General features: G+C 41.6%; 1 protein-coding gene across 4 annotated transcripts in view; it reads left to right on the top strand.

Annotated features, from left to right (window-relative positions):
- The window catches only part of SAMD8 (sterile alpha motif domain containing 8), a 73,244-nt gene extending 51,342 nt beyond the window's left edge, over positions 1–21,902 (top strand). For all 4 annotated transcript variants that reach the window (XM_050803479.1, XM_050803477.1, XM_050803476.1 and 1 more), the window contains 4 exons: positions 4,282–4,377; positions 8,251–8,368; positions 15,838–15,988; positions 16,162–21,902. In XM_050803479.1, the coding sequence (XP_050659436.1) occupies positions 4,282–4,377; positions 8,251–8,368; positions 15,838–15,988; positions 16,162–16,466 (670 nt within the window). In that variant the 3' untranslated portion in view covers positions 16,467–21,902. The remainder of the gene's footprint in view (positions 1–4,281; positions 4,378–8,250; positions 8,369–15,837; positions 15,989–16,161) is intronic.
- The last annotated feature ends 591 nt before the right edge of the window (positions 21,903–22,493 follow it).

The raw sequence follows: 22,493 nt of genomic DNA, 5'->3' as shown, positions 1-22,493 counted from the left end.
ATTAATTAATTAATTTATTTATTTATTTATTTTGAGACGGAGTCTTGCTCTGTCGCCCAGGCTGGAGTGCAGTGGTGCAATTTCGGCTCACCTCAAGCTCCACCTCCCGAGTTGACACTATTCTCCTGCCTCAGCCTCCCGAGTAGCTGGCACTACAGGCGCCCGCCACCACGCCCAGCTAATTTTTTTGTGTGTTTTTTAGTAAGAGACAGGGTTTCACTATGTTAGCCAGGATGATCTCGATCTCCTGACCTCGTGATCTGCCACCTCGGCCTCCCAAAGTGCTGGGATTACAGGCATAAGCCACCGCGCCCTGCCAAGAAAATTAAATTATATCCAGAAAAAAGGCGTATCCATGTATAATGCATTTTAAAAGCTTAGCTCAAAAATAATACGAGGGATTGAATACACATTTGACAGGTTCCTCACAACAGTCCACTGAAATGACAGTAAAAGAGTGAAGAAACTGTATAATCCCATGAAAGCAAAAACAGTGCTAATAATGAAAGTTTGGAAAGTGGAACACTAAGTACCTGTTGTGAAGTTGGGGGTGGAAGGTGGCCCTGCCCAAGAGGTAAGTTTATTTGTACTTCAGAGCTCCGATAAAACAGAAAGTACCAAGCATCACTCAAGCCCAGGTATAGATAGGAGCTAAGTAGGGGAGAATTGGTTAAAAATCTCCTTAAGCCTGGGCAACATGGTGAAACCCTTTCTCTACAAAAAGTACAAAAATTAGCCAGGCATGGTGGAGTGTGCTGTAGTCCCAGCTACTGGGGAATCTGAGGTGGGAGGATGGCTTGATCCCAGGAGGCGGAGGTTGCAGTTAGTGGAGGTTGCAGTTAGCCGAGATTGCCCCACTGCACTGCAGCCTGGGCAACAGAGTGAGACCCTGTCTCAAAAAAAAAAAAAATCTACTTAAGCTTTTAGACCTGCTCTACTCTGATAGAAGACTAGTGGTCTGTTCTCTAGAGCAGTCGAATGTGAAGCACTGTTGACTTAGGGATACCATGTCCAGATGAGAACAGAGCTGCAGTGTTTTCAAGAGGATTCATTAAAAGTCTATATACCAATCATAGAGACTTCTAGCTCCCTTCCTTAAGTAGCCAGACATTTCCCATCTCCCTTCCCACCCAACCCCAGTCTTCCAAGAAGGATAAGATTCCTTTCCTTGGAAAACCTGGAGAAAAACACTGTAAATAACTGGTTGGGATATCCTTATCTAATCAACCAGATAGATCCCTGTGCACTCTGAGTGCGCAGAGAAACCTGAAACTTGACAAAGCTCAGTCTATGCCCACAGAATGTCTCATCATCTGTGAATGTAAAGTCTCATCATCTGTGCAGAATGTAAAGTCTCATCATCTGTGAAGACTTTACATTCTGTGAAGTCATTCTGTGACTTTACATTCACAGAATGTAAAGTCACAGTACTTTACTGTCAAATATGAATGGTCAGTCAAGAAACCAGACGTCTGAGAAAAACATTAACACAAACAGGAAAAAAGAAAGTAAATTGGAAAACACAAAATAGGGAGCAGATGAACACTTAAAAAAAACTTTCGTGTTTTCAAGAGAAATAAGAGATGTTGCATTCTATGACAGTAATGAGAGGCCCAAAGAAAATTCAGAGAAAAAGAGCTTTTGGGAAAAAAAAAAATGAAAGAGATTTAAAATCCAGCAGGGGCTGGGCATGGTGGCTCACACCTGTAATCCTTTGGGAGCGCTTTGGGAGGCTGATTTGGCCGGATCATCTGAGGTCAGGCATTTGAGACCAGCCTGGCCAATATGGCAAAACCCCATCTCTGCTAAAAATGCAAAAATTAGCCAGGCGTGGTGGCAGGTGCCTGTAATCCCAGCTACTCGGGAGGCTGAGGCAGGGAGAATTGCTTGAACCCAGGGGGCAGAAGTTGCAGTCAGCCAAGATCACGTCACTACAGTCCAGCCTGGGCAACAGAGCAAGACTCTGTCTCAAAAAAAAAAAAAAAAAAAAAAACCCAGCAGGATCGGCCAGGTGCCATGGCTCACACCTATAATCCTAGTCCAAGGCAAGTGGATCACTTGAGGTCAGGAGTTCGAGACCAGCCTAGCCAACATTGTGAAACCCGTTCTCTGCTAACAAAAATTAGCTGCTCATGGTGGTGGGCACCTGTAATCCTGGCTACTTGGGAGGCTGAGGCACAAAAATTGCTTGAACTCAGGAGGCAGAGGTTTCAATGAGCCAAGATTGCATCATTGCACTCTAGCCTGGGCAACAAAGCGAGACTCTGGATACAGAACTGCCCACAAAGGACAATGAGAGAAAGGCCCATTTCTCACGTGAAGTGCTCATTTCAGAGTGCAAACAATCAGGGTTTGAACTCGATGCTTTTTTGTTGTTGTTGTTGTTTTTGAAACAGGGTCTTGCCCTGTTACCCAGGTTGCAGTACAGTGGCGCCATCACGGTTTACTGCAGCCTAGACCGCCCAGGGCCCAAGTGATCCTCCCACCTCAGCCGCCTAAGTAGCTGGGACTACAGGCCCGTGAAACTATGCCTGGCTAATTTTTTGTATTTTTTGTATGTGGTCTCACTTTGTTGCCCAGGCTGGTCTCAAACTCCTGAGCTCAAGTGATCCTCCCGTCTCAGCCTTCCAAAGTGCTGAGATTACAGGCATGAGCCACTGCGCCTGGCCCTTCATTTGTTTTTTGTTTTATCTCTTTCTCTCTATCCTCCCTTGTTTTGGAACCCTGTTTTTTAAATCTGTTTTCCATTTGTCCCTTTTTCCTCCTCACAAAACAGCTCCTATGATTACCCACTAATAAAGGACAGGTCACTTTAAGAAAGAAAAAGGAAAGAGGGAGAGAAAAAGAGAGAAAGAGACTGGGCACAGTGGATCACGCCTGTAATCCCAGCACTTTGGGAGGCTGAGGTGGGCCAACTACTTGAACTCGGGAGTTCAGGAGACCAGCCTGGGCAACATGATGAACACCCCCAACTCCCGGGTCTCTACAAAAAATACAAAAATTAGCCAGACGTGGTGCTGTACAACTCGAAGTCCCAGCTACTTGGAAGGCTGAGATGGGAGGATGGCTTGAGCCTGGGAGGCAGAGGTTGTAGTGAGCCGAGGTTTCATCACTGCCTCCAGCCTAGGCGACAGAACCAGACCCTGTATCAAAAAAGAAAAAAAGAAAGACGGAGGAAAGAAGGAAGGGAGGAAGAAAGGAAGGGGAAGGAGACTGAAACAAAGTGAAATAGTCCAAATAGGTCATCTCTGGGTGCCAGGAATACTGATGTTTTTTTTTATTTTTTGGACATTTCTACTAAAAACTTTTCTACAATGACCTGTTAATTTTATAACTAGGGAAATAGTTATTTAAAAAAAGAGGCCGGGCGCGGTGGCTCACGCCTGTAATCCCAGCACTTTGGGAGGCCGAGGCAGGCGGATCACAAGGTCAGGAGATCGAGACCATCCTGGCTAACACGGTGAAACCCCGTTTCTACTAAAAATACAAAAAATTAGCCAGGCGCGGTGCGGGCGCCTGTAGTCCCAGCTACTCAGGAGGCTGAGGCAGGAGAATGGCGTGAACCCGGGGGGCGGAGCTTGCAGTGAGCCGAGATCCGGCCACTGCACTCCAGCCTGGGCGACAGAGCGAGACTCCGTCTCAAAAAAAAAAAAAAAAAAAAACATGGCCAGGCACGGTGGCTCACGCCTGTAATCCCAGCACTTTGATAGGCCAAGGCAGGTAGATCACAAGCTCAGGATTTCAAGACCAGCCTGGCCAAGATGGTTAAAACCTGTCTCTATTAAAAATACAAACAAATTAGCCGGGCGTGGTGGTGGGCACCTGTAGTCCCGGGTACTCAGGAGGCTGAGGCAGAGAACTGCTTGAACCCGGGAGGTGGAGATTGCAGTGAGCCGAGATCACGCCACTGCACTCCAGCCTGGGCCACAGAGCGAGACTCCATCTCAAAGAAAAAAAAAATTCCTTTCTTGTACAACTTTTTGTAATTCTCTGAAGCTAATAAATTCTTTTTTTTTTTTCCCCCTCTGGTATTTGCTGTCAGTCACTTCTTTATAGAGAACCCTGACTGGGAATCAGTGGACGAGAAACAGGTTCTGATAGGTGGGGGTACTTTATGACACAGATTTTTTCTTCCAGTTTCTCCAAATATCATCTTCTGAAAGGGATAAAAGTTATATAAAACCAATTTTAAGGTCATTATTAAAAGAGCACCTTACTGAAAAGGGTGGCATCATTCACATATATACTTCTTCAATTCAAAATCATTTTTTTCTGTTGCAGCGTTCCTAGAATCCCATGGGCCTTTGCCATGACGGAAGTATGTGGCATGATTCTGTGCTATATTTGGCTCCTGGTTCTTCTTCTTCACAAGCACAGGTACCTCATTACTCCATTAAAATACTGAAAATATTTTAATTGTTGTATCAATACCATAAAATCTTACCTTTCTCTTTGCATTTCCTTGTTAATTTCCTTCTCTGGTCATTGTGACATAGTTATTAACAAAGGATTTTGAGTTTGATCAGTAAGAGTCAGCCTAAGATAATATCTACATATTTAGTAATAATCCTGAATGCATTTTGCAAGGAAAGATCAGAGATGCCCTATGCCTGATCATGCTCATCTCTGATCTAAAAAAAGGTAAGAGGCCTGGCGCGGTGGCTCATGCCTGTAATCCCAGCACTTTGGGAGGCCAAGGTGGGTGGATCACCTGGGGTTAGGAGTTTGAGACAAGCCTGACCAACATGGAGAAATCCCGTCTCTACTAAAAATACAAAATTAGCTGGGTGTGGTAGCGCATGCCTGTAATCCCAGCTACTCAGGAGGCTGAGGCAGGAGAATCGCTTGAACCCTTGGGTTGGAAGTTGCAGTGAGCTGAGATCCCGCCATTGCACTCCAGCCTGGGCAAGAAGAGTGAAACTCCATCTCAAAAAAAAAAAAGAAAAAGAAAGATAAGAAAACCTTATCTTTCTTTAGAAACTAACTGGAAATGTTACTTTCTGTAGAAGGATAGAAACTCTTCCAAGGACATTCTTTGGTCACATGTTTAGATGGAAGAAATTTTCTCTGCTTGGAGGAGGCCCATTAAAAAAGAGATTATTGGCTGGGTGTAGTGGCTCACGCCTGTAATCCCAGCACTTTGGGAGTCCAAGGCAGTCGGATCACGAGGTCAGGAGATCGAGACCATCCTGGCTAACACGGTAAAACCCTGTCTCTACTAAAAATACAAAATTAGCCGGGCATGGTGGCAGGTACTTGTAGTCCCAGCTACTTGGGAGACTGAGACTGGAGAATGGCGTGAACCCGGGAGGCGGAGCTTTGCACTCCACTGCACTCCAGCCTGGGTGACAGAGCGAGACTTCATCTCAACAACAACAAAAAATGATTCGTCAAGCACAGTGGCACATGCCTGTAACCCTAGCACTTTGAGAGACTGAGGCAAGAGGATTGCTTGAACCCAGGTGTTCGAGACCAGCCTGGGAAACATGGGGAGACCCTGTCTCTACAAAAAATTTAAAGATGAACCAGGTGTGGTGGCACATGCCTATAGTCCCAGCTTCTCAGGAGGCTGAGGTGGGAGGATTGCTTGAGCCCAGGAGGTCAGGGTTGCAGTGAGCTGAGATTGTGCCGCTGTACTCCAGTCTGGGTGACAGAGCCAGACCCTGTCTCCAAAAAAAAGAAAAGATTATTTTGCACAACATGTACATATATACTTCTTCTTCACATATATACTTCACATATATACTTCTGGTTTACTTCAGATGGTATAGGAAGTTGCTAAATGGGAAAGTGCTTCTTGGTACTTTCACCAAAAAATATAGAGGAAATAATTTATTTACTTTAATTTTATTTATTTTTACTGCTTCTTGTGGAGCAGGGCTAACTCACAGGCAGTGTGCCCAGAGTCAGCAAGGAATAATTTTTTTAATTAAAAAAAGGAGGCCTGGGGGGCTCCTTTCCTAGTTTAATGGGCAGGAAGAATTAGTGGATTTAAGTAAAAAAAACAAGGCATTGTAAGCAAAAAATTTAAAGACAAAATTAAGAGATATTGCCTAAGAGCTCCTGAGGGGGTTAAAAAAATTATAGATATGTGAGCTTTTGAGATTGTTTAAAGAAAAAAAATTGTAGCTTCTGCTGTCCATTGTTTTTGGAACACTGGAGAGAGGAACAAGGGTAGTTGCCTGAGGTTTTGACCTTTCTTGTCACCAGGAAGTGCTTGAGGTAAACCACAGTGATGAGCTTTAGGTCCTAAGTAGCAGTTATTTCAGTGTTCTGAAGGTGGAAAGAAAGGTCGGTGGTTACTATTCTTATCACACTTTTAGGCCACATTGAGCCTCATTCTCTCCCATTTTGTCCTGTTTTGTAGCAATATTTTAAATTCTGGATTGCGTAAAACCAGAGGTGGTTTTAAAATGTGTGTATCATTGCTGCTTTCTGGTTAACTTTGCCTCACAAGATCTCATGAATTTGAATTTATCTACTCTTCAAAACTGGAGTTTACCTTCAGGAAACCTTGGTAGGTTTAATAAAGCATAGAGGTAACCTGTTAAATCCAAGTGTTAATGTTTACTTAGTCAAAGAAAGTGTTTCTCAAAGTGTTTGTACCACTTTCATTAGAATCACCTGAGTGCTTGTTAAAATGCAGATTCCTAGGCTCCATCCCAGGAGTGCACATAATGCTTGAAACATACCTAGCCTTGTGTTCAGTGCTTTTTCTGAGGGTGGAAGGATCATTTCAAAAATATGTGATACATGGTCCCTGTCCTCAGGAATCTTAGTCTAACAGTACTAGTGTTGTCACAGTACAGTTCATGATTACCCAAGTGACAGTTATTCAGAATTTTTGTTTGATATATACTTGATATAAAAAAATTTTTTTAACTTAGTATTTTATAGCTTAAGAGAAGTTAGAATGAGTATTCGATAGCTACTATCATTAACCAATTTACAATGGGTTTTTTTGTTTTGTTTTGTTGGAGATAGGGTCTTGCTCTGTCACCTAGGCTAGATAGAGTGCAGTGATATATCATGGCTTACTGCATCCTTGACCTCCTGAGCTCAATCAGTCCTCTTGCCTCAGGCTAGAACTGCAGGTACACACCAACATGCCTGACTAATTTTTTGTAGACAAGGTCTTACTGTGTTGCCCAGGCTGGTCTCATGCAATCCTTCTTCCTGCCTTGGTCTCCCAAAGTTCTGGGATTATAGACATGAGCCACTGCACCTAGCCTTCAGTTATTAATGAGCAAAAAATTCCCTAGAATCACAGGTGTTTAACTTTACCTCCTTTTTTTTGTTTTTTATTTTTATTTTTTGAAGCATGTCTCATTCTGTAACCCAGGCTGAAGTGCAGTGGCACAATCATAGCTCGCTGCAGCCTCCAACACCGAGACCCAAGCAACTCTCCCACCTCAGCCTCTCAGGTAGCTGGGATCACAGGTGTGCACCACCACATCATTTTTAAATTATTTGTAGAGATGAGATCTGGCTATGTTGCCCAAGCTGTTGTCAAACAAACTTTTGAACTCAAGCAATCCTCCCACGTTGGCCTCCCAAAGTGCTGCAATTACAAGCACGAGCCACCACCCCCAGCCAACTTTATCTCTTATAAATAATTTATGAGCAATTTTCAGTAATAGGACTAACACCAGGCTTACTTGTCTTCTGTCTTGTATAACTCTTTTACTTTCTCTTAGCCATATTTTCTTTTTTCCTTTTTTGAGATGGAGTTTCGCTGTTGTTGCCCAGGCTGGAGTGCAATGGCGCAATCTTGGCTCATTGCATCCTCCACCTCCCTAGTTCAAGTGATTCTCCTGCCTCAGCCTCTCAACTAGCTGGGATTACAGGCATGCGCCACCATGCCTGGACTCTTAGCCATATTTTCTTATCATTGAAATGATGCTTTTAGAATCTAATTTAGGTCTGTATTGTTCATTATGGCAAAATTTAAATTAACTAAAATGAAATAAAATTTAAAACTTCAGTTCCTCAGTCATACTGGCCACATTTCAAGTCCTTAAGATCCACATGGTATATAAATAGCTTCTTGGCCAGTATATTGAACATTTCCATCATTGTAGAGAATTCTATTGGACAGTGATGCTTTTGATGGTCTTTAAGATTTCTGTCCTCTTCAAAGAGTCTAGTGATTTTTCTGTTTGCTCTTCCTTGAAGTAAATATTTGATACCTGGGGTTTTTTGGTTTGTTTTCTTCTGATCTTTCCCCGTTTTTGGTTGATCTGTTTACAGGTCAATACTTCTGCGAAGGCTCTGTAGTCTGATGGGAACTGTATTCTTGCTTCGCTGCTTTACCATGTTTGTGACCTCCCTCTCCGTGCCAGGACAACACCTGCAGTGTACTGGAAAGGTAGCCTGCTACCTTCTTTTTCATTCTTGTTCTTGGTGGGTTAATGGCACACTATGCAATAGGGCTAACATTTTGCTTATACTATTAAAATGTGCTTTTTAGTATCTGCAATGTCTACAAAAAAAATATATAGAAATAATTTGGTAAAAGTCTTAAGCCAGATTCTACCTCCCTGTTATTTCTGTTGAAACTTGTTCTATGTTATGGAGCTATAGAAAACAAGTTTCTTTCTGCTGGGCATGGTGACTCATGCCTGTAATCCCAGCACTTTGGGAGGCTGAGGCGGGTGGATCACGAGGTCAGGAGTTCAAGTCCAGCCTAGCCAAGATGGTGAAACCCCGTCTCTACTAAAAATACAAAAATTAGCTGGGTGTGGTGGTGGGCGCTTGTAATCCCAGCTACTTGGGAGGCTGAGGCAGAGAATTACTTGAACCCGGGAGGCGGAGGTTGCAGTGAGCCGAGATTGTGCCACTGTACTCCTGGTGGCTCATGCCTGTAATCCCTGCACTTTGGGAGGCCAAGGCGGGTGGATCACGAGGTCAGGATTTTGAGACAGCCTGGCCAAGATGGTGAAACACCATCTGTACTAAAAATACAAAAATTAGCCAGGCTCAGTGGTGGACGCCTGTAATCCCAGCTACTCGGGAGACTGAGGCAGGAGAATTGCTTGAACCTGAGAGGTGGAGGTTGTAGTGAACTGAGATCACGCCACTGCACTGTAGCCTGGGCAACATAGCAAGACTCTGTCTAAGAAAGAAAGAAAGAGAGATTGAGAGAGAGAGAGAGAAAAGAAAGGAAGAAAGGAAAGAAAGAAAGAAAATTTTCTTTCAATTATCATTTTCCTTTTCCCACCATCCTCAGCATTTTCAAAGTTTCTCATATGGCATGCTCTGGTTCCTTCACTGTCCTCCTCACTCCTTAAAAAATGTTGCCGGCCAGGCGCTGTGTCTACGCCTGTAATCCCAGCACTTTGGGAGGCTGAGGTGGGTGGATCACCTGAGGTCAGGAGTTAAAGACCCAGCCTGGCCAACATGGTGCAATCTACTAAAAACACCAAAAATTACCTGGGCGTGGTGCCAGGCACCTATAATCCCAGGTACTCGGAAGGCTGAGGCATGAGAAACACTTGAACCCAGGAGGCGGAGGTTGCAGTGAGCCAAGATGGCACCATTGTACTCCAGCCTGGGCAACAAGAGTGAATCTGCGTGTCAAAAAAAAAAAAAAAAAGCCGGGCGCGGTGGCTCAAGCCTGTAATCCCAGCACTTTGGGAGGCCGAGATGGGCGGATCACGAGGTCAGGAGATCGAGACCATCCTGGCTAACACAGTGAAACCCCGTCTCTACTAAAAAATACAAAAAAAATAGCCGGGCGAGGTGGCGGGCGCCTGTAGTCCCAGCTACTCGGGAGACTGAGGCAGGAGAATGGCGTAAACCCGGGAGGCGGAGCTTGCAGTGAGCTGAGATCTGGCCACTGCACTCCAGCCCGGTCGGCAGAGCCAGACTCCGTCTCAAAAAAAAAAAAAAAAAAAAAAAAAGAAAGAAAAAGTTACAGTTTGACGACATACTCATCACTCTAAACTTTACTCTTTCTGAGATAAACAAATAATGGCTGACTTTTGGTTTTCATTTTATTCTTTGTGGCTTTGTTTTGGTTTACTATAGACATCTCCTGGTTAAACAGAATAAATTATGCAGATGGAGACAAAATAAGACTCTGAAAATCGCCTGTACTTTATGTACAAAATTGGGTAAAATCTATATACAAATTTGCAAATAATTTTGTCCAAATTATATACAAATTTGGACAAAAGAACCCTACTTTTCTAGGCCTCTGTGCTTTAATTCTGTGTTTTCACATATTCAAATAAATGTATGTGTTAACACCTTTGTAGTTATTTTAATGTTGTTTGTAACAGCATTCAAGTTCACTTCTTGTGCTGCAATATCATAGCTGAAATGCCAACAAGGGAAGATTAAGCAGCCAAACGAGATCAAGAGCTAAAAATATACTCCTGAGCTGAAGGGTGACAAAACTTTCTCCTGATATTAGGAAGGCTTAGACTGACCAGTAAGAAAGGGGGAAGGGTTGATATGACACAGGATTTCATGTAAAGGAAATGTTTTATTTTTAAGGTAAAAGCTGTTTTGAGGTCTTTTTTTCTTTTTCCAAAAAGGAAAAGTAATTTTTGCAAATTATAAAATTATATTTTATTATAAAAATTCAAATTATATAGAAATGTATATATTAAAAAGTAAAAATTTACCTGATTCTTTTTTGCCCCACCCTATAAATAATACAGTTAACAGTTGTGTGTATAGCCACACAGACCGTTTTTAAGCATACTTACACACTCGTATAAGTTTTTTGTTTGTTTGCTTGTTTGTTTGTTTGTTTGTTTTTTGAGGTGGAATCTTTCCCAGTTGCCCAGGCTGGAGTAGTGTGGTGCAATCTTGGCTCACTGCAACCTCCACCTCCCAAGTTCAAACCATTCTCCTGCCTCAGCCTCCCGAGTAGCTGGGACCACCACACCTGACTGTTTTTTGTATTTTTAGTAGAGAGGGGGTTTCTCCATGTTGGCCAGGCTGGTCTCGAACCCCTGACCTCAGGTGATACACCCACTTTGGCCTCCCAAAGTGTTGGGATTATAGGTGTGAGCCACAGTGCCTGGTCTTCATGTAAGTTTTTATAGATACTTTTTAAACAAGACAGGGTTATATTGCAAACATTGTTCTGTAGCCTAGTTTTCTTTTTTTCTTTTTTTGAGATGGAGTCTTGCTCTGTCACCCAGGCTGGAGCAGTGGCGCGATCTCTGCTCACTGCAAGCTCTGCCTCCCAGGTTCACACCATTCTCCTGCCTCAGCCTCCTGAGTAGCTGGGACTACAGGCACCAGCCACCACGCCCGGCTAATTTTTTTGTGTTTTTAGTAGAGACAGGGTTTCACCGTGTTAGCCAGGATGGTCTCGATCTCCTGACCTCGTGGTCTGCCCGCCTTGGCCTCCCAAAGTGCTGTGATTACAGGCGTGAGCCACCGCACCCAGCCTCTGTAGCCTATTTTTCATTTAATAGTATGTTGTTTACTTTTTTCTAAAAGGAACTACATCTTTTTAACAGTAGTCCATTGTGGATACCAGGTTCCAAATGATGTACATTTTTATTGTTTCAAAATTTTACTATTTATAAACAGTGCTATAGTAAACATTCTTGTACATTGTGCTTTTGCACTTAGTTATCTCTTAAGATAAATTATTGAAAGTAAAATTACAGAATTAAAGGACACGCACATTGAAAAATATGATATGGGCTGGACGAGGTCGCTCATGCCTGTAATCCCAGCACTTTGGGAGTCCGAGGTGGGCGGATCACTTGAGGCCAGGAGTTCAAGACCAGACTGGCCAACATGATGAAACCCCATCTTTACTAAAAATACAAATAATTAGTTGGGCATGGTGGCAGGCACCTGTAATCCCAGCTACTTGGGAGGCTGAAGCAGGAGAATCGCTTGAACCTGGGAGGCAGAGGTTGCAATGAACTGAGATCACACCACTGCACTCCAGCCTGGGTGACAGAGCGAGACTCCATCTCAAAAAAAAGAAGAAAAGTGATATATATTGCTAAAATACACACTTGAAAAGATGAGTTTTTCACTACTGCCAACATGTATGTATGTCAGCTTTCTTACCCTCTTGCCAGCACTGCCATTCTGATTGATGAAAGATAATATCTGATGCTTTTATGGTCTTATTTTTTTATATTTTACAACTTTAATTTATTTTGGGTTTGTTTCTGTGCATGGTGTGCACAGTTTCTCCAAAATAGTATACTGTGTACATGGTGTGAAGAGTTTCACCCAAATAGTATTCTAGTTGATTAGGGGAGATTTTATTTTATTTTAGTCATTGGTTTTTTAAGACAGATTCTCGCTTTGTTGCCCAGGCTGGAGTACAGTGGCATGATCATAGCTCACTGTCAGCCTCAAATTCCTGGTCTCAAGCAATCCTCCTGCCTCAGCCTCCTGAGTAGCTGGGACCACAGGCATACACCACCACACCCCAGCTAAATTTTTTTTTTTTTTTTGAGATGGAGTCTTTCTCTGTCGCCCAGGCTAGAGTGCAGTGGCACAATCTCGGCCTACTGCAACCTCTGCCTCCCGGGTTCAAGGGATTCTCCTGTCTCAGCCTCCTAAGTAACTGGGATCACAGGCGCCCGCCACCATACCCGGCTAATTTTTGTATTTTCAGTAGAGGCAGAGTTTTACCATCTTGGCCAGGCTGGTCTTGAACTCCTGACCTCATGATCCACCCACCTCAGCCTCCCAAAGTGCTGGGATTACAGGCGTGAGCCACCACGCCCAGCCAGGACAGATTTTAAAGAATAAAAATATAGGCTGGGCACAGTGGCTCACGCCTGTAATCCCAGCACTTTGGGCGACCAAGGCGGGTGGATCACGAGGTCAGGAGATCGAGACCATCCTAGCTAACACGGTGAAACCCCATCTCTACTAAAAATACCAAAAAATTAGCCGGGCATGGTGGCGAGCACCCAGCTACTTGGGAGGCTGAGGCAGGGGAATGGCGTGAACGTAGGAGGCAGCGGAGCTTGCAGTGAGCAGAGATCGCGCCACTGCACTCCAGCCTGGGTGACAGAGTGAGACTCCGTATCAGAAAAAAAAAAAAAAGAAAAATATAAGCTTATTACACTGAAAAGAGAAAATTTTCCATAGCTAAGGGATTTAATTGTAGGACAGCCGCCGAGGAGAGGGATATATGTGCATAGGGCTGCAACATATGCTGCAAAAATAAATTAGATACCATCCCTCCATGGTATAAACAGCCCTTTTTCTGTCTCTAATGACTGTTTTTATCAGTTGGTTATATATAGATATTTCTCCTCCAATCTGACCTAAATACTGCTAATTGCTTTGAATTATAATATAACCTACTTACTGACCCGTATTATTTGCAGCAATTGTTATAAATAGAAAGTTAAAGTGATAGTAACTTGAAATCAAATCCCTTACAGTGAATTCCATAAGGTACTTTCATTATAATAAGTTAATTGCTTGAAATTGCATTCCCAGAAGTAAGGGGTTTGAGGACAGAACCAAGAACATGTCTATTTTTGAAATTTAGAAACACTTAATGCATATTTCTACACCTTCTCTTATCAAAACATCCTCTTCATTCTGCTCTGTTGTGTTTCAGTTTTTATTTTTCTGGAAGAATATATGGGACATTTAAGATGGGAAAGGATGGAGAGGCACCTTTTGACTGGCATCACTAGTTTCCTATCCTTGGTTGAATCATTTTCGTAGCAGTCCCTTCTCTTTATTTACTACGTGATTTTTTACTTTCTCAAGAGTAATATCTCTAAGCCCATGTTCATAGCGATCACGGAAGAACCAAACCCATGTGTATTCTCTTTCTCTCTCTCTAACAGTAAATTCTTCTTCCTCTCTTTCCCTCAAATGAGGCAGAAAGGGAAAGCTGGGTAGTGTATAATCAGCAGGTGAGATTCCTAATGAGATTGTGGTATCTATGAAGTTGTTTATTTTGGTCATATTTGATAGAATCTTGAAGACAGGGCTTTGGAATTGGGCTCCCTGGGTTCACATCCTGCCTATGTTATTTACTAGCTATGTGACCTTTCTAAGCCAGTTTCCTCATCTGTACAATTAAATCACTTCATAGGATTGCTGTGGAAATTAAATGCAATAACACATAATGCACTTAGCAGCACGCCTTGCACATAGTAAATGCACATAAAATTTTAGCACCTTTTTGTACCATTATTATATTATTATTAAATTGTATTATTATTATAATATTAGTATGCTGGGGTTTTTTGTTTGTTTGTTTGTTTGAGATGGAGTTTTGCTTTTGCTGCCCAGGCTGGAGTACAGTGCCACAATCTCCGCTCACCACAACCTCCCCCTCCCGGGTTCAAGAGATTTTCCTGCCTCAGTCTTAAGTAGCTGGGATTACAGGCATGTGCCACCACACCTGGCTAATTTTTGTACTTTTAGTAGAGACGGGTTCCACCATGTTGGTCAGGCTGGTCTCGAACTCCCAACCTCAGGTGATCCATCCGCCTCAGCCTCTCAAAGTGCTGGGATTATAGGCGTGAGCCACCGTGCCCAGCAGTATGCCCTTTTTTTTTTTTTTTTTAAAGTAGTGACTGCCCCTCTTTTGTAAAGCAGCTATCACTCAAAGTCTTCCTCAAAATGGATTGCTCTTTTAGGCATATATGTGGGAGTTGGGATTAGGTTTGGCTGTTGATAACTGGAAATTCAAAGTGGCTATGGTTTAGTAAACACACAATGCTTTATTCTCTCTCAAAAAAGAGTCTGAAGGTAGGTACACCAGGTCTGGTATGATAATTTTATGAAGTCATCCAAAAAAACCCCATCATTCTTCTGTCTTTCTGGTCTGCTATCACAATACTTGGCTTGTAGCCTCAAAGCCACTTTGTGGTCCAAGATGGTTGCTGGAGTTTCACCTCCAGTTGAATGAGTCTGAGTTGTAGACTAAAAGAAGGGAAGGTAGAAAGTTAGAAAAGACTTCCTCAAAACTGTTGTCTCTTACCTTGATAAGTAGCCTTCCCAGAAACCCTTAACACTTCTACTTAGATCTTATTGTACAGAACTTAGTCATGTGGCCACACCTAGCTACAAGGGAGGTTGGGAAAGGCAATATTGTGGCTGAATTCATTGCTGCCTCAATATATTTGGGATTCTGTTACCAGTGAAGAAGGGGAGAGTGGATGTTGAAAGGGAGACATTGATCTCTGTCTGTCATAGCCTATGTCTTACTGGCAAGAATAGCCAAGCAAATACTACTGTGATATTGGATTAAAAACTTTGAGATGTTTTTGTGTTATAGAGAACTTTTTATTATAAAGGAACTCCTAGTAAAGGAGTTCATGTTACAGTGATTTCATTTATTTACTTATTTTTAATTAATTAATTTTTTTTAGACACACTCTTACTCTGTCACCCAGGCTGGAGTGCAGTGGCGCGATCTCGGCTCCCTGCAACCTCTGCCTCCCAGGTTCAAGTGATTCTCCTGCCTCGGCCTCCTGAGTAGCTGGGATTACAGGCACGCGCCACCACGCCTGGCTAATTTTTGTATTTTTAGTAGAGATGGGATTTCGCCATGTTAGCCAGGCTGATCTTGAACTCCTGATTTCAGGTGATCTGCCCACCTCAGCCTCCCAAAGTGCTGGGATTACAGGCGTGAGCCACTGCACCCAGCCTGATTTCATTTAATTACCAAAATATTTCTGAGTACAGCCAAGCTTTACCCACCCAGTCTTGAAGTCTGCCTGGAATTCATTAGACTGAGGACCTAACTGCTTTGGCTTAGATCTTATTTCTAAGTTATTCAGCATTTGAATTTCAATGGGAATGGATGTTGGGAAGTTCCCACCTCCCTAAGCATTTGAAGCACTAATTCTTAACTTTTCTTTATAGATATATGGCAGTGTATGGGAGAAATTACATCGAGCCTTTGCCATTTGGAGTGGCTTTGGTATGACCCTGACTGGCGTTCACACATGTGGAGATTACATGTTTAGTGGCCACACAGTCGTCCTAACTATGCTGAATTTCTTTGTCACTGAATGTAAGTATCTTTTTAGTGCTTCTATGCATATTAGATAACTAGCTGCAGTGAAGGCTGTGGGGAGGGTGTGAGATCCTGTGAAGAATGGCAAAACAGCCTGACCTGAGAAACATGTGACTGAGCAGCATTGGAAGGAATGTAGCTTTAAAATGATCTTTCTGTCCTTTTCCTAGATACACCAAGAAGCTGGAATTTCTTGCACACTTTATCCTGGGTTCTCAACCTCTTTGGAATCTTCTTCATCTTGGCTGCCCATGAACATTATTCCATTGATGTGTTTATTGCTTTTTATATAACAACAAGACTCTTTTTGTACTACCATACTCTGGCCAATACCAGAGCATATCAGCAGAGTAGGAGAGCAAGGATTTGGTTTCCCATGTTCTCTTTTTTTGAATGCAATGTTAATGGCACAGTTCCTAATGAATATTGTTGGCCATTTTCAAAACCAGCAATAATGAAAAGACTAATTGGATGAAGACTATCTTTCTAATGAATCTGTGACTAAATATATAATAGTTGTTGAAAATGAGTAACTTTGCATTCTCCCCCTAGGTTGTTCCTAGATGCCTGGCTTATGTGTTGACAAAGTAAAGTTTTCTGTTCTGAGCAAAGTTATGATTATAAAAAGCAAGCAAGAACAATCAAGAGTCCTTATGTAGCTGTTTGAACAGAAAGCTTAAGTAGATGTTTTCTGCCCCTTCTCTTTAGGAAGACTTAATGTTGTGATTGAAGTTAGGCTGTACCCTTACCTGTTGAGTATTTGCTTATTGAACTTTAAACAAGTCAACTTGAGCAGTTTGCTGATTGAGGAATTTTCATTGATTTCCAGTAAGGCTCTAGTCAAGAAATAATATGTTTTGAAGCTACTTACTATCTTTAGAAGAACCCTACCAAGTGATCAGTACTTGTTCTTTGGACTAATCTCTGTGTCAGTTTAAAACTATGCCACGCTGGGACATGATCTGTTTTACTGACAGTTTTTACCTTCTGAACCATCTTTTATGTATACTGAGCATACCAGGATGCCTGAAATAAAAGGAGAATGAAAGAGGCCATAGATGACGTGACAGAGTACTGGCTAGGATGCCATTGGTCTCCTCAATGCAAATGTAGAGCTGGCATTTTTCACCAAAGATGCAACAAAAGATGCAGTGCCTGTTTTGTTCTGAGGGTTCAGTGTAACCATCAGTAAGTATTCATGAGGGAAAAATGGCTGCATCCATAAAAATAAATGGACTTAATGTTAGTAGTATAGGTACCCAGAATAACTCTGTGCTATAGTAGATGACAGTCCAATTTTATGCTTTTTTAATGGTGTTATTTAATAAGCCAAATAGGAGTGTTTTACCAGATGTTAGATAAAGTTCTTTTGTCGTTAAGTAGGGAGGTATGCATGCAAAGAATTGTTTTCTCCTGAAAAGAAACTTATAGCATGCAAAATACAACTTTTTGGTTTTTGAAATTTATCATTCTTGGCCGTTGGAAGTAAACAGTCTCAGACATACTTGGATATGAAAAAAGTTGTGTTTTTACTTTTAAATATAATGGTGTATATACCTTCTTTGTATTTAGTCTTAATTTGGCAGTCAGGAAGTGATATAACTTAGCTGCTATTTACAACACTAGAAATATAGTACTTTAAGTAATTTCACCTCTGTGATAACATTTGTTACTTTATTTTTAATGATTTTTTACAATAGTTATGACAGTAGGATGGTTATGGAATTGGAATTTAAACCCCAACTAATGAGCTTAGCTGCTGGGAATAATAATTAGGTTTTACATTCCATTTTAAAACAAAAACTTAGAAAAGGTGCTGGCATTCTGAGGCCTAAAATTAGGCTGCTTATCAGAAGCTTGCTCCTTTGTTATCTGGGTGAAATATTTTATTTTTGCACTTTGAGTCTCATTTCCACCCCTGTATAAGCTACATAGAAGCCCAAATGAATTGGGTAGGAAAGGAAATTATGCAAACAAGTCTCAGCTAGTGCTGAAGGACCCCAATTTGTGTCTGCTGTGAACATTATTTATTTCTCACTTGAGAAATGCTGCGAGGCAGTTCAAGTTTTATGCTTTTAAATCTCACACCTCAGAATCTGATATCTTAAATTGCTGATTCTGTTACATGCTAGGAACAAAATGCCAACATGTAAAGGAGTTGCATAATCATGAAAAGTAAAGGATGTTTCCTATGCCAGTTAGAGTGGTTTGACCCTTGAGGTCAAAAGATGTGTTACTATTATTTTTCTAGTGACAGAACAGACTGAATTTAGCTAGGGAGGCACTGATGTTGGCTTTTGGGAAAGGGTTCAAAAAACTCTATGACAACATTAATGTTAAAATGTTAAGCCAAGTGCAGTGGTGCAAGGCTGTAGTGTCCTGGCTTCTGAGGAGGCTGAGGCAGGAGGATTGCTTGAGGCCAGGAGTTAGGCTGGAGTGTGTTGAGGCTATGACTAACTACTGCATTCCAGCCTGGGCAACACAGCAAGACCCATTCTCTTAAGAACATGGCCGGGTACAGTGGCTCACGCCTGTAATCCCAGCACTTTGGAAGACCAAGGCAGGCAGATCACTTGAGGTCAGGAGTTTGAGACCAGACTGGCCAATATGACAAAACCTCATCTCCACTAGAACTACAAAAATTAGCTAGGCATGGTGGCACGCACTTGTAATCCCAGCTACTTGGGAGACTGAGGCATGAGAATCGCTTGAACCCAGGTGGAAGTTGCCGTGAGCTGAGATCACTCCACTGCACTCCAGCCTGGCTGACAGAGCAAGACTCCATCTCAAAAAAACAACAAAAAAAAAAACAAGTTAGACTGGGCACAGTGGCTCATGCCTGTAATCCCAGCACTTTGGGAGGCTGAGGCAGGAGGATCACTTGAGCTCAGGTAAACGAGACCAGCCTGGGCAACAAAGTGAGACCTCGTCCCCACAAAAAGTTTTTTAGAAAATTAGCTGGGCATGGTGGTGCATGCCTGTGGTCCCAGCTACATGCGAGGCTAAGGCAGAAGGATCACTTGAGCCCAAGGAAGCTACAGTGAGCTGTAATCATGCCACTGCACTCCAGCCTTGGTGACAGAGTGAGACCCTGTCTCAATCAATCAATAACAAAAAGTTAAATAGCTATTAACCTCGGTCTTCTTTCTTTCATATAAATTCTATTCTAGGACCAAATAGAAAAATCAAATGCAACTAACTTTGCAGAGCTATTGACATTGAGAGTACCTAACAACAGACTGCAATGGGGATTGTAAAATAACTGTTCAGCCTTGCACTTGCTCATATATGTTGTGAGAAAAATGTAAGTTAGGTTTATAACTTACTGTTTTAACTATTATAAGGCAGTGTTTACATAAATTAATCATCTCTTTCTTGGAAAACATTGAGACAAAATTATTTTCAGTTTTACCTAAACATGAAACCTATATTTTAGTTGCTTTTTGTTTTGTCCAGAAATTTCCAGAATTTTTTCTTCATATTTTTTTTCTGGTTAAAATCTAAACCACAGTGAAGATAGTATTTATGTTTACATTTTATCTGTGAATGTGGCTAGGCAGAGAAGCTACATGGCTTTGGTCTACATATTTTTTGACCTTGTATTTGGTTCTGTAGTTGCAGACTTGTGAGAGGCTTACATCATCATAGAGACTTTAGTATAGAAGGAACCAAAAGGTTTTTGGTTTGGGGATGCAAATTGGAGGTTATGTTGCAAGTCTTCGATGCATTTTCTATGTTCCTGGGAGCAGTGTTGCCTTTTTTAACCTTTTCCTTTTTTTTTTTTTAAGACCAGGCAGGGTAGTGTTATTGAAGGGTAATTGAAGAGTTGGTAGAGAGTAAGAGGTTTTGAAGGAGACAGGTTTGCTGTTGACACCAAATAATTTGGGGGGAACCTTTCGTGGCTGTGCTGCAAGAATTATTTGTGTGGCTATCCTCTCCATAGTTCTGTGACCAGAATTGCTAGGACAAAAATAGAACTTCTAGCTCTATTTATTTGTATCCTTTGAAATCAGAAAGTAGTGAACTTAGCCTTAGAACCGGTCAGTTAAATAATGCAGGCTATGCCGGGTGCAGTGGCTCACGCCTATAATCCCAACACTTTAGGAGGCTGAGACGGGCAGATCACGAGGTCAGGAGATCGAGACCAGCCTGGCCAATACGGTGAAACTCCATCTCTACCAAAAATACAAAAATTAGCCGGGCATGGTGGTGCGCGCCCACGCCTGTAGTTCCAGCTACTCGGGAGGCTGAGGCAGAAGAATCACTTGAATCCAGGAGGCGGAGGTTGCAGTGAGCTGAGATCGTGCCACTGCACTCCAGCCTGGGCAACAGAGCGAGACTCCGTCTCAAATAAATAAATAAATTAATTAATTAAATTAAATAATAATGTGGGCTATTCAGAAGAAAAAGTCAGTGACTGAGAGACCAGAACCCATTGGACCAAGAGACCTGCAGGGAATGTAACTCTTTAGTCTGTGAGCAGTGGTCTTTCATGCCCTGTCCCTGCCTGTGTGTTTTTACTAAGAATTCCAGAAATCCTATAATTTGTAAATGGGAAACAGAGAAGCCAGATTCTTTTATAGCTGATAAGAAACAGTCTGTTTTAGAAACATCTGTTTGGAAAGTATTACTCATGTATTCACAAAGTCATATTTATAACACTAATTTGCTTTGACTATGTTCAACAAAAGGCAGTTTCACCATTAATTTCATAGTAAGCTTTTTTAAAGGATTCTAGATCTAAATTGCCTAAGAATGTTAACCACATTCTTGTTTTAAACGCTCTAATTTAATAAATGTAATTATTTGATAGTCTTTTATAGACTTAGGTTTTCTTCATAATAAAGGTAATGATAATATAGTCATTTGCCAGTTATTTAAGGTATTCAGGCATTTGAGACAAGAAAGCTGTCTTGTAGAATAGTCCAATTGCTTTCTTAAACAGTATTGGTTTCATTTAGACAGTTTCTAAGCCAGCAAAGGTGTCCATTTTAATGCCAACTTGACAGTTTAACCGTTTGTGTTTATAAGCGGTTTAGCCTGAATTACCCCATACTGCTATAGAGGAAAATTGTTAGTAACATCAAAGGTCGTAATGCTTCAGGTGATGAATAAGAATGGAAAGAGACCGAGTAGGTTGTTTCTTTTCCCTGTCTTTGAGTAACTCTGAATGACTAAAATTAGTATGAAACTAGGTTTTGGACCCCCCTTCTCACCCCACCCGTATATAATGCCACCAATTTCAAATAACTAAAATGTGACCAATTACTTTGCTTCAAGTTCTGTACAAATATCTCTGAAATCTGTAAGCCATATTTCAGCTATTCTGGTTTCTAGAATACATTCTGTCCTAAATTAACCAAAGAACTTTTTATTCAGTGTAGTTCATATTTCAGCATAAGGAAGGTTTGTGCCTGATATGGGAAGAGAAAGAACACTATGTTAATTTCATTGTTGCTTCAGGTCTCTTTCAATCTGAAGGACTGGGTTGTCTGGAGAATTGAACATAGCCAAGCAATATTATCAGTTAGTAATGTCATCTTAAAAATGTTCAGTTTTACTAAGTTTTATTCAGAGGATCTATGTATTATTAGAAAAATGAAGTATTTCTGATACGGAACAAAGAAAGTGGAAACTGGTACTTAATGGGAGAAGCAAAATTAGCTTGGACTAAAACGGACATGTTTTGTTTTGTGAATTCTACCTAAATGTCTCTCTATCCACAGAGAAACTAGTATTACTTGAAGATGTGAAAGTTCCTGTGGTAGCCATACCTTGAAGCACAGTGTTTGTACATAAGTAAATATCTTGATTCTAAATTAAATCCAGATTTAACTAATATATATTATTTTATATCCTTGTTGTATTAAAATGTTTAAAAACACTAAAAATAAAACATTTGAAAGTTGGATTGCAGTTTCTTATTTAAATGTCTTTGCATTATTAATGGAGCTGCTCAGTTTTTTATATAATGAATTTAGTTTTTGCAAATGATTGGCCAGGTGCAGTGGCTCAGGCCTGTAATCCTAGCTCTTTGGGAGGCCAAGGTGGGCTGATCACTTGAGCCTAGGAATTCGAGACCAGGCTGGGCAACATGGCGAAACTCTGTCTCTACAAAAAGTATAAAAATTAGCCAAGCGTGGTGGTGCACATCTGTAGTCTCAGCTACTTGGGGGACTGAGGTAGAAGGATCGCTTGAGCCTGGGAAGTCAAGGCTGCAGTGAGCAGAGACCATGCCACTGCACTCCAGCCTGGGTGACAAAGTGAGACCCTGTCTCCAAAAAACAAGCAAATGACTGAGCTCTGCAACTTTAAATTTGTGGTACTTAGTCCAGAACTGTGGAGTTGTTAAAATGCTAAGCATTGTCACAGGTGCAGGACCATATCTGCTTGACGCACAACTGAACGTGTCTTCCTGATCACTGCTAATATGTAGCCTCTGTAGTGCTGGCCCAGCTAGTCTTTTTGAGAACTCTGGGAAAAATAGTCCAGAAGAGACCAC

The sequence above is a fragment of the Macaca thibetana genome, chromosome 9, assembly GCF_024542745.1.
Source record: "Macaca thibetana thibetana isolate TM-01 chromosome 9, ASM2454274v1, whole genome shotgun sequence".
Classification (NCBI taxonomy): domain Eukaryota; kingdom Metazoa; phylum Chordata; class Mammalia; order Primates; family Cercopithecidae; genus Macaca; species Macaca thibetana.
This window is presented reverse-complemented; position numbering and strand designations above follow the sequence as displayed.